Source organism: Saccopteryx bilineata, chromosome 1 (assembly GCF_036850765.1).
Source record: "Saccopteryx bilineata isolate mSacBil1 chromosome 1, mSacBil1_pri_phased_curated, whole genome shotgun sequence".
Classification (NCBI taxonomy): domain Eukaryota; kingdom Metazoa; phylum Chordata; class Mammalia; order Chiroptera; family Emballonuridae; genus Saccopteryx; species Saccopteryx bilineata.
Genome location: NC_089490.1, coordinates 91456158 through 91471131, shown reverse-complemented (window position 1 = coordinate 91471131; position 14974 = coordinate 91456158). Strand labels below are relative to the sequence as shown.

The 14974-nt window shown below is 50.9% G+C and overlaps 1 protein-coding gene across 1 annotated transcript; it reads left to right on the top strand.

The window, feature by feature from the left end:
• The first annotated feature begins 2042 nt into the window (after nucleotides 1-2042).
• On the top strand, nucleotides 2043-9879 carry HMOX1 (heme oxygenase 1). Its single transcript, XM_066259756.1, has 5 exons — nucleotides 2043-2189; nucleotides 3340-3460; nucleotides 6284-6775; nucleotides 8080-8179; nucleotides 9241-9879. The coding sequence occupies exons 1-5, from the start codon at nucleotides 2056-2058 to the stop codon at nucleotides 9369-9371; spliced, it is 978 nt and encodes a 325-aa protein (XP_066115853.1). The 5' UTR covers nucleotides 2043-2055; the 3' UTR covers nucleotides 9372-9879.
• The last annotated feature ends 5095 nt before the right edge of the window (nucleotides 9880-14974 follow it).

The window sequence follows — 14974 nt, the reverse complement described above, 5'->3', positions numbered from 1 at the left end:
CAGAGAGGGAGAGAGAGGAGAGAGAGACGGGGGGAGGAGCTGGAAGCGTCAACTCCCATATGTGTCTTGACCAGGCAAGCCCAGGATTTCGAACCGGCGACCTCAGCATTTCCAGGTCGACGCTTTATCCACTGCGCCACCACAGGTCAGGCCAAGAGTGTCTTTTTCTTAAAAAAATTTTTTTAATTTAATGATTTCAGAGAGAGAGAGAGAGAGAGAGGAAGGAGGGGGGAGAGAGAGAGAGAGAGAGGCATCAATTTGTTGTTACATGTATCTGTACATTCATTGGCTGACTCTTTTGTACCCTGACCAAGGATTGAACCCAGAATCTTAGTATATTGGGCTAACACTCTAACCAACTGAGCTAACTGTCCAGGGACTAAAAGTATCTTTGAAAAATAAAATAAAACCTGTAACCTTGAATTCATCCACAAACTCTAATTAGTCTTTCCAATGGTAACATCTTCACAGGTTCCAGGTGTTAGTGCATGGACAGCTCTGGGGTCATGACCCTCCCACCGCAGGTGAACTCCCACCCCCTGGTTTGGTGAGGATGAGCCATGCTTGGGAGAAGGCTGGCTCAGAGCGGACCTTGGTGTTCCTTTCCAGTATTCCACCCACATTTGTCTCCTTGCCCCACCATTCCCCGCCAGCCTGCCCCGGTCTCCTTTCTGGGTCATTTTCCTTGTGTCCAGACACCCCCCCCCCCACTAGGATCCTGAGCACACATTCTTTGTCAAGGTGGGCTTCTAGTTTCTTCAATTTTGTGTCTCTAGTGCTCATAAAAAACAAAACAAAAACCCAGCCCATTCTAGTTGTTCAAGCCAAAGACTCTGAAAAGAAAGACCAGAGAAGGGGGTGGTGGGTTCTGGCAGATTAAAGCTTTACCAAGGGAATGCCAGGTGCCACGCTGGGAGAGGGGGAAAGGGAGCCACTGAGGGTAAATCTCCCAGGGTTCCACTATCCATCCCTTTCTCCTACCTTCCAAAGCTGATTCTCCGCGCCAGGTGTGAGGAAAACAGGCCTTGAGGGAGGCTGTATCGTTCCCTATGGCTGTTACGAGATACCATGCTAAAACACAGATTTATTCTCTGGGGGTCAGAAGTCCCAAAATTGGGGTGGCCGGGGTGTATTCTTTCTGCAGTTCTAAGGAGAATCCACTTCCTCATGTTTTCCAGCTTCTGAGGCGGCCTGCTTTCCTTGGCTCGTGGCCGCTAACTCCATTCCAAAGTCAGCAGCAGAGAGAGCATCTTCTAGTCTCTCTCCCTCTCTCTCCTCTGCCCCCCTTGTCGCATCCCTTTCCGTATCTGTAACCCTGCAGCCTCCACCTTGTAAGGACTTTTGTGATTACATTAGGCCCCAGGTGGTTAATCCAGGATAACCTTTCCATCTCAAGGTCTTTAATCTATTTACATCAGCAAAATCCCTTTTGCCCTGTAGGTAACAAATTCACAGGTTCTGGTGATTAGGATGTGGACTCCTTGGGGGCCTTATTGGATCATTGTTGTGGTTGAGATCGAGAAGGGGAAGTCGGGGAGCTGAATCAGCAGGGGAAGGGCTGCAAGATCACCAGTGGGACAGAGGACAGAGTAGGACCAGCCCTGACCTGTCCTCCTGGGCTCCGGGGTTGCCAGTGGGGGAGTGTGTGTGTGTTCTAACCAAGTCCTGGGCTTCCAGTTACAACTGGAAGAAGCAAGGCTGGACTGAGGGCTAGGAACCCCACTGAAGGTTCTCCTGTTGCCCGCCAGCTTCCATCTCTGAGAAGCACTTCCTCCCAGCTCTCTGGAAACCTCAGATTCCTGGGGTGCCCTAGACCCATCACTGGGTGCAGGTTTCTGGAGGGGGCCAAATCACACAGCTGCTTAGATTTCTAGGAGAGCTTTTTTTTCATGTCCTGTAAAAGGCTTTGTTTTCCAAGGCTCATGTGACCGCTTCCCCTCCACCCCCGCGGGCTAGGCTGCGGGCGGGGCGCAGGCCGGGGTGTTGCAATGTCTGGCCGGAAAGTTGGGATCAGCTGTTGGGCGGTGGCCACGTGACCCGAGCCCGGGAGGATAAATGGAAGGCGGGGACCCAGTTGGGCACAGTCACTCGCCTGCCTCATTTCTCCGGTCTCTAGACGTTGGAGCCAGCCCTCAGTCAGCACCGAGCCAGCCTAGCGACGGCCAAATGGAGCGCCCACAGCCCGACAGGCAAGCACTGGGTGGCGGGGTGGGGGACTCCGGGACCGGCCCTCCGGACTGGCCCAGACGGAGCCGGGAAGCAACACTGCTGAGCCGGGAGCAACACTTGGGATTGGGAGTAAGGACGGGCTGGGTTCCAGTCCTGCTTGTACACGTGTGTTAGAGGAATGAAAGCTTAGGTGCCTGGCTACCGGGAAGGGAGGTGGGTGACCTGCCCATGGGAGTGTTGCTATGGTATCCAACTTTGTTTTTGGTATGGGACTTTTGAGTGCATTTGGAAGTGCCATTTGCTTAATCTAGCATCCTTCCGGCTGCCTGAGCCTGGTGTGTGGTTCTCTTACGAGAGCCCACTCTTGGCCAGGTCCCCCCTCACTAGCTGTCAAGACATCGCTGTGAATGTGTCCCCATTTTACAGATGAGGGAGGCAGCAAGCCCAAGGTTGCTCAGCTAGCAGGTGGCAGAACTGGGCTTGGAAGCTTGGTTATCTGTCCACATCTGAGCCTGGCTCCTTCCTATATCCCAAGATTTTGATCTGCGTGTACAGAACAGGGGTTGATGTCTCTTGCAAGGGTTTTGGAAGAGAGAGGAGAAATGACAGTTCTGTGGGACGCGGATACTGAAATACGGCAGAAATTCCGGACTCCCAGAAAGTTTTTCTTTGAGTAAAGCATAGCATTTACTCAGGCATTTTAACCCAAATGATTTTATAATGTGTATATTATAGTGGATCATGAGATTTGTATGTGGAATCTCAGCACAAGAAATGAATTAAATCTTGAGTCTAAAAAACCCATCAAAGAAATTAGGAAGTTGAGTAAGAATGCTCACCCTGCCCACTGCTGCTTCTGCCTGGGTTGTGCTGCCTCCTCCTCCCCCTTCATTAGAATAACTGGTGCCAGGATTTTCCCCTTGGTTTAGGGGACCGTATTATAATTTATTTTAGTGGCTGAAGAGTGTTGATGGGCCTGTATCTTGAGGCATTTGGGAATGTGGCTTGTGTATTAGTTGAGAGGCTGGACTTGTTTCTTTGGAGAAGCCTAATACAGCCAAGATCTATTGAAGGCCCCCTATAGGTGAGAGGCCCCCTCAGAGGCACAGCCTCTGGAAGAACCCTGCTCACAGCTATGCCTTACTCACCCTCCCTTCCTTCCCTCTGCAGCATGCCCCAGGATTTGTCAGAGGCCCTGAAGGAGGCCACCAAGGAAGTGCACATCCAGGCAGAGAACGCCGAGTTCATGAAGAATTTTCAGAAGGGTCAGGTGACTCGAGAAGGCTTTAAGGTATGTTGGACCAGCCCTGGTGGAGGGTATGACAGGTGTGGGTGTGCCCAAGGCTCAGGCCAGAGATTCAGTAGGACTGAGATCAGAGAGGCTGAGGGACTAGGTGGGAATGTCTGAGAGAATCATTTTATAGATGATGACATTGAGGCTCATAGAGCGGTGGTGACTCACCCAAGGTCATACAGCAAATTCATAATCTGCTATATAGTATTGTGGAGGGGCTGGGGCAGTAGTGCCATCAGCTGAGCACCTGTTTCAAGTTGGGCATTTTATACACTTGATATCTAATTTTTGACTTAATCATGAAAAGATGGGGGAGGGAAGGCTCAAAGAGGTTAAGTAATTAACACAAAGTCACACAGCTAGTAAGTAAATGGGAAAGGCCAAAATCAAACCAACGCTAGCCTCATTTCAGAGGCCTGACTTAATTCTAATCTGCCTCTGAAGGCAAGGGGTAGTAAGTACCTCATACTGCTCCTTACTTCTAACGGTGAGACTGTAGACACCTCATCTTACCTCCCTAAGGCAAGGTTTCCTTCATCTGTGAAGTGGGGTTTTAGTTTTTATTATTATTATTTTTTATTGATTGATTGCTTTTAGACAGGAAGGGGGAGAGAGAGAGCGGCATTCACTTGTTGGTCCACTTAGTTGTGCCCTGACTGGGGATGGAACCTGCAACCTTGGTGTTTCTAGATGATGCTCTTACTAACTGAGCTACATGGCCAGGGCTTAAAATGGGATTTTAACTTCAGGGTTTTTAAAGCACTCACTTTTAAGCTAGATAATGACTTTGCTATTTCCCAGCATGGTTGTGAAATTCATGCAAATAGCAGGGAAGCTCTTGACAAAGAACCAGACACATGCCTCCTGCCTCTTATTAAAACATCAGCATGAGGCCTGACCAGGTGGTGGCGCAGTGGATAGAGCGTCGGACTGGGATGCGGAAGGACTCAGGTTCGAGACCCTGAGGTTGCCAGCTTGAGCGGGGCTCATCTGGCTTGAGCAAAAAGCTCACCTGCTTGGACCCAAGGTTGCTGGCTCGAGCAAGGGGGTTACTCGGTCTGCTGAAGGTCCTCAGTCAAGGCACATATGAGAAAGCAATCAATGAACAACTAAGGTGTCGCAACGAAAAACTGATGATTGATGCTTCTCATCTCTCTCCGTTCCTGTCTGTCTGTCCCTATCTATCCCTCTCTCTGACTCTCTCTCTGTCCTTGTAAAAGAAAATAAATAAATAAATAAATAAAACATCAGCATGAGGAAAGGCGTGTTCAGGTTGAACAGAGCAGGTGGGGGAGCTTTATCCCAGCACTCCTGACACCCCGCCCTTTTACAGTCTGGGTCTTCCCCACTTCCAACCTGAGAGGCGTTGCAGCGAGAGGAGATTTCACCAGCAGTTCTAGGGGGTTCAGGCCCTTGGCTCTGTCCTGTGGGTGCTGGGTCTAGCCCTTGCTCCCTCTTCCTCACCCTCCACCTTCCCCCTCTCAAAGATGACTTACACACGGTTGCTGTTTTGTGGCTGGGGCAGTGGGAGCAGGAGGTGGGTGACTATTGGAATGTCCTGTCCCCAGCCACTGTAGATTGGGATTTTACCTCGAGGCCACTAAGTTCAGAGTGGGTGCTGACTTGAGTTCTGGGTGCCAGGCTGCATCAACATGCCAGGCTGTGCCCAGTGCTTACCTGTGTCATACTGCTCGACTGTCACACCAACCCCATTTAGTATGTGGTCGGATTATTCCCTTTGCAGGGGATGGGGTTCAAGGCTGGACTTGCACAGAGTCACTCAGACCTCAGATCACCCAGAGAGGGAGAGTGGTTCACCCATGGTTACCCAGCTGCCAGCTGGCTGAGCCAAGGTTAGGACCAGGTTGCTCACACTTAGAAGCACAGGTTATTCTGTACCAGACTGCCTGGCTGTCTACCCCATTGAGAAATGGGGCGGCTGGGAAGGTTTATGGCTCAGAAATAACCTGAATACCTCAACTGGAATGTCTAAACTTTGTCCTCGTTCAAACTCAAACTAGAGTATTAATGTGTAACAAGAATCCCCCCAGCCTGACCTGTGGTGGCGCAGTGGATAAAGCGTCGACCTAGAAATGCTGAGGTCGCCGGTTTGAAACCCTGGGCTTGCCTGGTCAAGGCACATATGGGAGTTGATGCTTCCAGCTCCTCCCCCCTGTCTCTCTCTCCTCTCTCTCTGTTTCTCTCTCCCCCTCTCTCTCCTCTCTAAAATGAATAAATAAAATAAAATTTAAAAAAAAAAAGAATCCCCCCAGCCAAGCTGACTGGGCCTGTCACCCTAGACCCATATCCAGATGTGGGAGGGTTCAGAGTGGGCCTCTAGGAAGGAGACTGGGCCCTGCAGCTGGTCACCCAGAGGTCAAAGGCCAGAGGCACCTGTGTTTCTTAGAAGCACTTTTATTTAGTCATTCCCTTGCTCCAGAGCCATGATAGCTTCCTAGCAGCCCCTGAGCTTGACTCCAGTTTCATTTCTTACTAACTGCGCAACCTCAACGTCTCATGCCCTCTGAGACATAATTTGTTTTTCTGTAAAATGGGGCTAGCAACTCTGTTGGATTTTATGAGAATTAGGTTAGGCCGTTAACCCAGTGAGGTAAAAGGGCTTTAGGCTCAGAAAGTGAGCGATCAGCTTTTTCTCGTGTGACACTCCCTCTGACTGCTGTGTGGGGAGGTTTGGAGGGAGGGGCAGGAGGTGGGAGCCCAGCCTGGGGACGGGACGAGGGCCGCCGTGAAGGCAGCAGTGAAGGCTGGATGGGGGCTCTTGTATGATGCAGCAGCCTGACCTGCGCACTCTGGTTTCAGCTGGTGATGGCCTCCCTGTTCCACGTGTACAAGGCCCTGGAGGAGGAGATTGAGCGCAACAAGGAGAACCCCGTCTATGCCCCCCTCTACTTCCCGGAAGACCTGCACCGCACAGCTGCCCTAGAGCAGGACTTGGCCTTCTGGTACGGGCCCACCTGGCAGGAGGCCGTCCCCTACACACAGGCCACCAGGCGCTATGTGCAGCGACTCCAAGAGGTGGGGTGCAGGGAGCCCGAGCTGCTGGTGGCTCACGCCTACACCCGCTACCTGGGTGATCTGTCTGGGGGCCAGGTCCTCAAGAAGATTGCTCAGAAGGCCTTGGACCTGCCCAGCTCCGGCGAGGGCCTGGCCTTCTTCACCTTCCCCAACATCGCCAGTGCCACCAAGTTCAAGCAGCTGTACCGCTCCCGCATGAATTCCCTGGAGATGACCCCTGAGGTCAGGCACAGGGTCACCGAAGAGGCCAAGACCGCATTCCTGCTCAACATTCAGGTGAGAGTCTGGCAGCCCAGGATAGCCACCACGTCCCCTAGCTGATCCTCCAAGGGACTCTTATATCAGGGGAGGTGGGTGGGCAGAGGGTCATCGTTAAACGCTCTTATATCAGGGGAGGTGGGTGGGCAGGGCAGAGGGTCATCGTTAAGTGCTCTTATATCAGGGGAGGTGGGTGGGCAGAGGGTCATCGTTAAGTGCAGGGATGCAGGAGCCTGGGTTTCAGTTCTGCCTCTTCCTGGCTTGGTGGTTTTAGAAAAATCCCTTATTCTCTCTGTACTTGTTTCCCTGTCTGTAAAATGGGAATGTAAATATACCTGTCTCTTAGAGTTGTGAGGGTTAAGTGAATTTATACCGATAAAGTCCCCATAGTAGGGCTTGGAGAAAGGGTCAGCCCTCTAATGTTAGCTACTGTTCTTATGGGGCATGAGTGTCACAGTTGTAGCACTCTGTGACAACATTCAAGTTGTGTGTGCATTTGTGTGTAGCCAGGTTGGCACTGCAGAGGTTAGAGGTGGTGCAGATGCGGCCTCTGAGGCCTCTCAGGCCAGCCACGAAGGCAGGATACACATTACTTCAGGAACCTCAAGTCAAGGGGCAAGATGAGCTTTGAGGAAGGCCTGGAGGCAGGAGTTCCTGGGTAGAGCTGGAGGGTGGTAGGTGTTGGGGGGGGGGGGTCCTTCTAACCCAGATGTTGCTCTCCTCCCACCTGGAGGAGCTATGGGGACTGGACCTCCAAGCTCCTGGCTTCCTGTTCTCAGCTCTAGTAATAGAGCAATGCCCCCACCCCTTGCAGTTCCCTAAATAACAACAAACCAAACCTGGTTGGTTGAGTTTCCAAGAGAAGTGTTGTAGAAGGACAGGGATCTGGAGGAAGAGCCCTGCTGGAGGACTGGCCCTTGCCCCTGACCTCTGGGTTAGCCTCGGTCCAGGCACCAAACCCTTAGGAGCTGTTGCTTCCCCATTGAAAATCCCCGCTAATGAGTCCCATGAAACATGCTTTCCAAGGGGGACTATAGACTTGGGCCCATTCATGAAAATGCTCTGCAGAGGGACGTGAAGGTCATGAATGGTGACAGGGAACCCGAAGTCCAGGGTGGGTGTTATTGAGGAGCCCTGGGGAACAGCAGGCAGGCGAGGCAGATGCACTTGTCACATCTTATCCCTTAAGCTGGATGAAAAGTACATGAATGGTCAGTGTTTTTCTTACGGGTGTTGTTATGTCCTAAATAGTTCATAGCGAGACTTCACATCCCATAGCGCCATCCCTCACTTAGGTGGCACGTGTGTCTTCTGTCTTCCAGCTGTTTGAGGAGTTGCAGGAGCTGCTGACCCAGGAAGCTGAGGACCAGAGCCCCTCGCAGGCACCGGGGGTCCGCAGGCGCGCTGGCAGTGGGACGCAAGGTGAGGGCCTCTAGGGGGCAGTGTCTCCTGGGCTCCAGTGGAGGGGCATGTGACCCAGCTCTCTGGCTCCAGTATCTCTTGACTCTTCTGTCTTCTGAATGTTTTAAATGAGAAGTGGGTACAAGCAAAAGGGCATGAGGTCAGCCTTCAGTGTGTGACTCTAGGCAAGCCATGTGACCTCTCCTTACCTAAGTTTCCCCATCTCTAAAACCAGAGGCAGTTGAATTCTAGGTCATTGGTGCAAAAGTGCAGATTTGCACACAGAGAACCCTCAGAAGTCAGGGGCAAAGCCCCCCTCCCTTAATGTGGGTTCCTTTGGGGCCCTTTAACAATTCCTGAGTGGAGACCTGTGATGTGGGACAGGGAGTCTGGGACTATTTCTTGCTGTTGCCCCTCTACGGGATGCTAGGAAGACACCTAACTTCTGGGTCTTCTAGCATGTTAGTCCCTCTTTCCTGCCTCAAAGAGGTATCGAGGCTGTGGCTGTGCTGAGAGGGTATCTGGGAAACTTTTAAAAATACCCAAGTGCTCTACAGAATGGTTCCTTAGCAAGCCTGACCCCTGGGAGCGGGAGTGTGGCTGTGAGAGTCAGAAGAGTGGAGATGTGAAGCTCACTGCCTGCTTGGTGCTACCCTAACCTGCCTCCCTTGAGGCTTTCCCATGTGTCAGGACCATGTGGACCCATGCTGGGATTGTGCCTGGGAGTGTTGGCATATGCTCAGTACTGATGGGATTGGCTACCTGGTGTGGGATGAGGTGACATTGCCTTAATGCACCAGTTCTCAAAGGGTAGTCCCTGGAGTACCTCTGGAGGGCGTGGTCGCATAATGTAGGCTGGCTGAAAAGGGGAAAATAGATAGTTAGGAGAAGTAGTAATTTCCCTGTCTTTGGAGGTGTGCAAGCAGTGGCTAGAGGGCCAGCTGTTTGTATTGTAGCAGAATCCTGGCATTGAGCGGGACTATACTAGAGACTGCTGATGCCTGTGTGCTGTGTTTTTCTGTGAAGTTAGGCACCCTATCTCTGTCCACCTGTTGTTGACATTGACCCCCTTTCTCTTTCAGATTTGACCCCCACCGAGACTCCCAGAGGGAAGCCCCAGCTCAACATCCTCTCCCAGGCACCACTCGTCCGATGGGTTCTCACACTCAGCTTCCTGGTGGCAACGGTTGCCATGGGGCTTTATGCCATGTGATGCACGCCTGTTGGCTCTTGGGGCCATGGACTTTGTCCAGCGGAGGGACCTCTTTCTAGGGAGGGAAAATCTCTTCGCTGGATTCCCTTCCCTTGGGCATGGGAAGCTGTCAGCCCCCCAGCCCCATCCCTCGCTCTCTGACAAGGAAGGAGTCTGCGGCATCTTCCCAACGAGAAGCACATCCAGCCAATGACCTGAACTTCCAGAGTGGGACGTGGGGTTCTTTCCAGCCCTCAGAACCCCCAGCCCCATCCCCTGTTCCTGCACAGCAGAGCCCAGAAGACGTGACCAGAAGTAGCAACCGTCCTCAACCTCCAAAAGCCCTGGGTTTGCAGTGTCTTTGTTGACGTACCATGACCACATTCCTCATGGGCCATGGCAGTTTTCACATAAATGTTCCAAGAGGTTATGTCTTGTGTTTGTCTTGTTTTTTGTTGGAGCCACTCTTTGTTCCTGGCTCAGCCCGACTGTGTATTCTGTTGTGTTCTGTTCTGTTTTTATAGCAGGGGGTTGGGTGGGTTGGGGTGGGGGAAGGTTTGCTAAGGGAGATTTTAATAGCCCTGTGGCCTTGGTCTCTAACTTTTGTGTGAAATAATAAACTATTGCCTGATAGTAACTTGCAGTATTTTTCTTGGGCTCTGTGACCCTTGGGGAACTGACGTTTTCTTCACTTGGATTTTGAATGGTGGGAGAGGAGGTGAAGGTACAGGTCTGGTGCAGAAGCCAGTTGTATTCTGTTCTGAGAATGATTTTGCGGGGTGTGGGGAGCTTTAAGTAGTTGGTGGACAAATCTTCGTGGTTGAACCCTGCCTTATACGACTCACCTTGACTGAAGATGGGGTTGCCCTGTCAGCCTGAAATGAGCAGGTTCTGGGATAAAATTTGAGTCCTGTACTGTGACTCTTAGGGACTGGGGTGAGATCCCTGGGTTGAAGTCCCTGCTACTCTGCTTTGTAGCTCTGCCTTTAAGGTTAGTCATTAACCTCTCTGCAGGCTCAGTGCGGTTACCTTTGACATGAAGACAGTGAGACCTACCTCACCTGCCTGTCTGGAAAAGCAAATGAGATGCTTGTAGAATGCCAACATCGTACATTAGCTCCTCTTAGGAAACAAGCACGATTGGGTTTGTGTTCTTGCTCAGTGCTTCTTATACTTCAGGTCACCTCAGCTATGTCATCTCATTTAATTCTCAAAGCAAATGTGTGAGGAGTGTTACCACTCTGAGGGTTACTAAGGATTTAAACCAGGTCTGTCCAGCCCCATCTTCTGTGACTTAGGGGAAAGACAACCCAGGTCTTTCCCCTAAGTCACAGAAGCCACTGGAATATTAGAAGTCTCCCGATCGGGGAAAGGGAAAGCCATTTGCTGAAGGTGTATTTGGGAGCACAGGGGACAAAGTGTTTTCCTTAGACAACTAGGACCCAAGGATGGAGTCAGGAGGTCCTTTGTCCCTAGTCCTGGCTTTGTCGCCAAGTATGGAACCTTGGACAAGTCACTTCAAGTCTCCTTTTGTTCACTGGCAAAATGAGAACAATACACCTCTCACAGCTGGTGGGAGAGTCCAGTAGTGTCCAAACACTAGTCTGTGGATGGTGGCATCAGAATTCCCCGGGGAATCCTGGGCTCCACCCTGGGAGGTTCTGATTCTGGAAACCTGGGTCTGGAATCCTGTTTATGACAAGTTCACTGGGAGATTCCAAAGTGCAACCTGGTCCAGAAACCAGTTTATTAGATTGTGTATGCAAAGGGTAGGTATCCAAGTAACCCAGTTTCCAGCTTTCTGTGAAAGGGGCATGGGTATTCATTGTTTGTAGTGACAAAGACAGGAAGGGAGGGAAGGGGAGAGAGAAAAATCATCCTCAACTCTAATAGGGAAATGGCTGAATAATTGCATTCTATTCATACTATGGCAAGTTAAGTAGTTCTTAACTAGAATGAGTTAAATCTGTGTGTCCACTCAGAGGGACTTCCATGAAGAATCAGTGACAAAAGCCAGTTTCACATTCACTTGAAATAATTTTTATACACTGTAAAAATTCACATTTTAAAAATTGTTTATCGATTCCCGGCCAGGGCACACAGGAGAGGCGCCCATCTGCTTCTCCACCCCTCCCCCTCTCCTTCCTCTCTGTCTCTCTCTTCCCCTCCTGCAGCCAAGGCTCCATGGGAGCAAAGTTGGCCCGGGCGCTGAGGATGGCTCTATGGCCTCTGCCTCAGGCACTAGAATGGCTCTGGTTGCAACAGAGCGACACCCCAGATGGGCAGAGCATCCCCCCCCCCCCCGTGGGCATGCCAGGTGGATCCCAGTCGGGCGCATGCGGGAGTCTGTCTGACTGCCTCCCTGTTTCCAACTACAGAAAAATAAAAAAAAATTTTTAAAAATTGTTTATTGATTGATTTTATTTATTAAAAAAAAAAACCTTTCCACCTAAGCGGTGGTGGCACAGTAGATAGAGCATCCACCTGGGACTCAGAGGTCTCAGATTTGAAACCCCAAGATTGCTGGCTTGAACGCAGGCTCATCACCTTGAGTGTGGGGTTGCCATCTTGAGCCCCCTAGTCAAGGCATGTATGAGAAGTAATCAATGAACAACTACAGTGTCACAGCTATGAGTTGATGCTTCTCATCTCTCTCCTTTTCTTTCTCCTTCAAAAAAATGTTTTCCCATTTATTTGAAGGAAGAGAGAGAGAGAAGCATCAAATCCTTTCACTTAGTTGTTCCATTTAGTTGTGTACTCATTGATTCCTTCTCTTACCTGCCCTGACCCAGTAGCACCCCCCTCCCTGCCCCCCGCTCCCGGCCAGGGCCTATTTATTGATTTTAGACAGGGAGAGAGAGAGACAGAAACATCCATCTGTTCCTGTGTATGCCCTAAGCAGGGATCAAACCTGCAACCTTTGCATCTTGGGACCATGCTCCAACCAAAGGTGCTAACTGGCCAAGGGTAAAATACACATTTTAAACACTCCACCTAGGCCCTGGCCGGTTGGCTCAGTGGTAGAGCATCGGCCTGGTGTGCAGGAGTCCCAGGTTCGATTCCCGGCCAGGGCACACAGGAGAAGCACCCACCTGCTTCTCCACCCCTCCCCCTCCCCTTCCTCTCTGTCTCTCTCTTCACCTTTCGCAGCCAAGGCTCCATTGAAGCAAAGTTGGCCCAGGAGCTGAGGATGGCTCCATGGCCTCTGCCTCAGGCGCTAGAATGGCTCTGGTCCCAACAGAGCGACACCCCAGATGGGCAGAGCATTGCCCCCTGGTGGGCATGCCGGGTGGATCCTGGTCGGGCGCATGCGGGAGTCTGTCTGACTGCCTCCCCGTTTCCAACTTCAGAAAAAAAAACAAAAACAAAACCAAAAAACAAAAAAAACCACTCCACCTAAATACATGTTAGTGCAAATGTGGCAAAGACAATAAAAGGTTCTTTCCAGTTAGAGTTGGGGAGATGGGAATGAAAAAGGGAATTTTTTTTTTTTTTTGTATTTTTCCAAAGCTAGAAACGGGGAGAGAGACAGCCAGACAGACTCCCGCATGCGCCGCCGGACCGGGATCCACCCGGCACGCCCACCAGGGGGCGACGCTCTGCCCACCAGGGGGCGATGCTCTGCCCCTGGGGGGGGTCGCTCTGCCGCGACCTGAGCCACTCTAGCGCCTGGGGCAGAGGCCAAGGAGCCATCCCCAGTAACCGGGCCATCTTTGCTCCAATGGAGCCTCAGCTGCGGGAGGGGAAGAGAAAGACAGAGAGGAAGGAGAGGGGGAGGGGTGGAGAAGCAGATGGGCACTTCTCGTGTGTGCCCTGGCCGGGAATCGAACCCGGGACTTCTGCATGCCAGGCCGACGCTCTACCACTGAGCCAACCGGCCAGGGCGAAAAAGGGAATTTATGCAGCCCTTGTTGCTGGTTGAGCATACGTCGATTTTTGTCAACTCTCCCCATTTTTCAAGCTAGGTTGGGAATCTGATGGTGAATTTTCGCAAAATTTAAGCATTTGCAATAATTTAAAATCTTCAATTAAAAAAAAACAACAGGCCCTGGCCGGTTGGCTCAGTGGTAGAGCGTCGGCCTGGCGTGCGGAGGTCCTGGGTTCGATTCCCGGCCAGGGCACACAGGAGAGGCGCCCATCTGCTTCTCCACCCTCCCCCTCTCCTTACTCTCTGTCTCTCTCTTCCCCTCCCGCAGCCAAGGCTCCATTGGAGCAAAAGATGGCTCGAGCTCTGGGGATGGCTCCTTGGCCTCTGCCCCAGGCGCTAGAGTGGCTCTGGTCGGGACAGAGCGACAGAGCAACGCCCCGGATGGGCAGAGCATCACACCCTGGTGGGCGTGCCGGGTGGGTCCCGGTCAGGCGTATGCGGGAGTCTGTTTGACTGCCTCCCTGTTTCCAGCTTCAGAAAAACAAAACAAAAAACAACAAACCACCATTTTAGTCTATGAAAAGTTTGGGACGACTTTGGCTCCAGATGCTTTAAGATAAGGTGACCAACTGTTTTATAATGAAAAGGACAAAAATAAATTGAAGAAAACAATATTGTAAATAAAAGAAACATTTTATTAATTGCAATAACACACTATAATATGATAAGTGCATAATAAACATTTGTAGTATTTTATATTATAATTATGCTTACATGCCTATTTTTTTTAATTTTATTTCTTTATTTTTAGGAGTGAGAGAGAAAGAGAGAGAGAGAGAGAGAAGGGGAAGGAGCAGGAAGCACCAACTCCCATATGTGCCTTGACCAGGCTCCAGGCAAGCCCAAGGTTTCAAACCGGTAACCTCCGTGTTCCAGGTTGATGCTTTATCCCACTGCGCCACCACAGGTCAGCCTATTTTTTGTGTGTGTGTGTGTGAGAGAGACAGAGTCAGACAGACAGGAAGGGAGAGAGATGAGAAACATCAATTCTTCCTTGCGGTTCCTTAGTTGTTCATTGATTGATTTCTCAAATGTGCCTTGACCAGGAGGCTACAGCAGACCGAGTAACCCCTTGCTGGAGCCAGCGACCTTGGGCTGAAGCTGTGAGCTTTGCTCAAACCAGATGAGCTTGCGCACAAGCTGGCGACCTCGGGGGTCTTGAACCTGGGTCCTCCGCGTCCCAGTCCGAGGCTCTATCCACTGCACCACCGCCTGGTCAGGCTACATGCCTATTAATTTTTAATAATGATTGTAAAAAAAAGTACTCATTTAGATACGTCACATCACATGCAATGGATTGACTCTGCATCGATCAAATAAGGATATTTACACACTAACCTTCCAATATCAAAAAGAAGGACATGTAGGAGGACACTTTTCCAGGAAGGACGGAACTTACAAAAGGACTGTCCTCCCTAAAGGAGAATGATTGGTCACCTTATTTAAGAAGACCAGAAATGACTTACGTCAGATGAACCTCTAACTTGGGAAGAGTGTGTTAGGCTGAGAAGGAGGAGCAGGTGTGCAGGTGGCCCCCACCCCCACCCCCTAGCGGGCTGTGGGCTCGCACCAGACAAGCGTGCATTTTTCAGGGATCTGTACCTTCCCAACCGTTGGCTCTTTCACCTCGTGGCTCTGAAAAGGGCCATTTTCTCATGAGATTTTTAAAAAGGCTTGAGGAGAGTACACAACAGAA

Excerpts from the sequence above, each read along its gene's own strand:
- HMOX1 (XM_066259756.1), top strand. The coding sequence starts at position 2,056 with ATGGAAGGCGGGGACCCAGTTGGGCACAGTCACTCGCCTGCCTCATTT. Across the intron at positions 2,190-3,339 it reads GAGCGCCCACAGCCCGACAG|CATGCCCCAGGATTTGTCAG; the intron begins GCAAGCACTGGG and ends TTCCCTCTGCAG. Across the intron at positions 6,776-8,079 it reads CATTCCTGCTCAACATTCAG|CTGTTTGAGGAGTTGCAGGA; the intron begins GTGAGAGTCTGG and ends TCTGTCTTCCAG.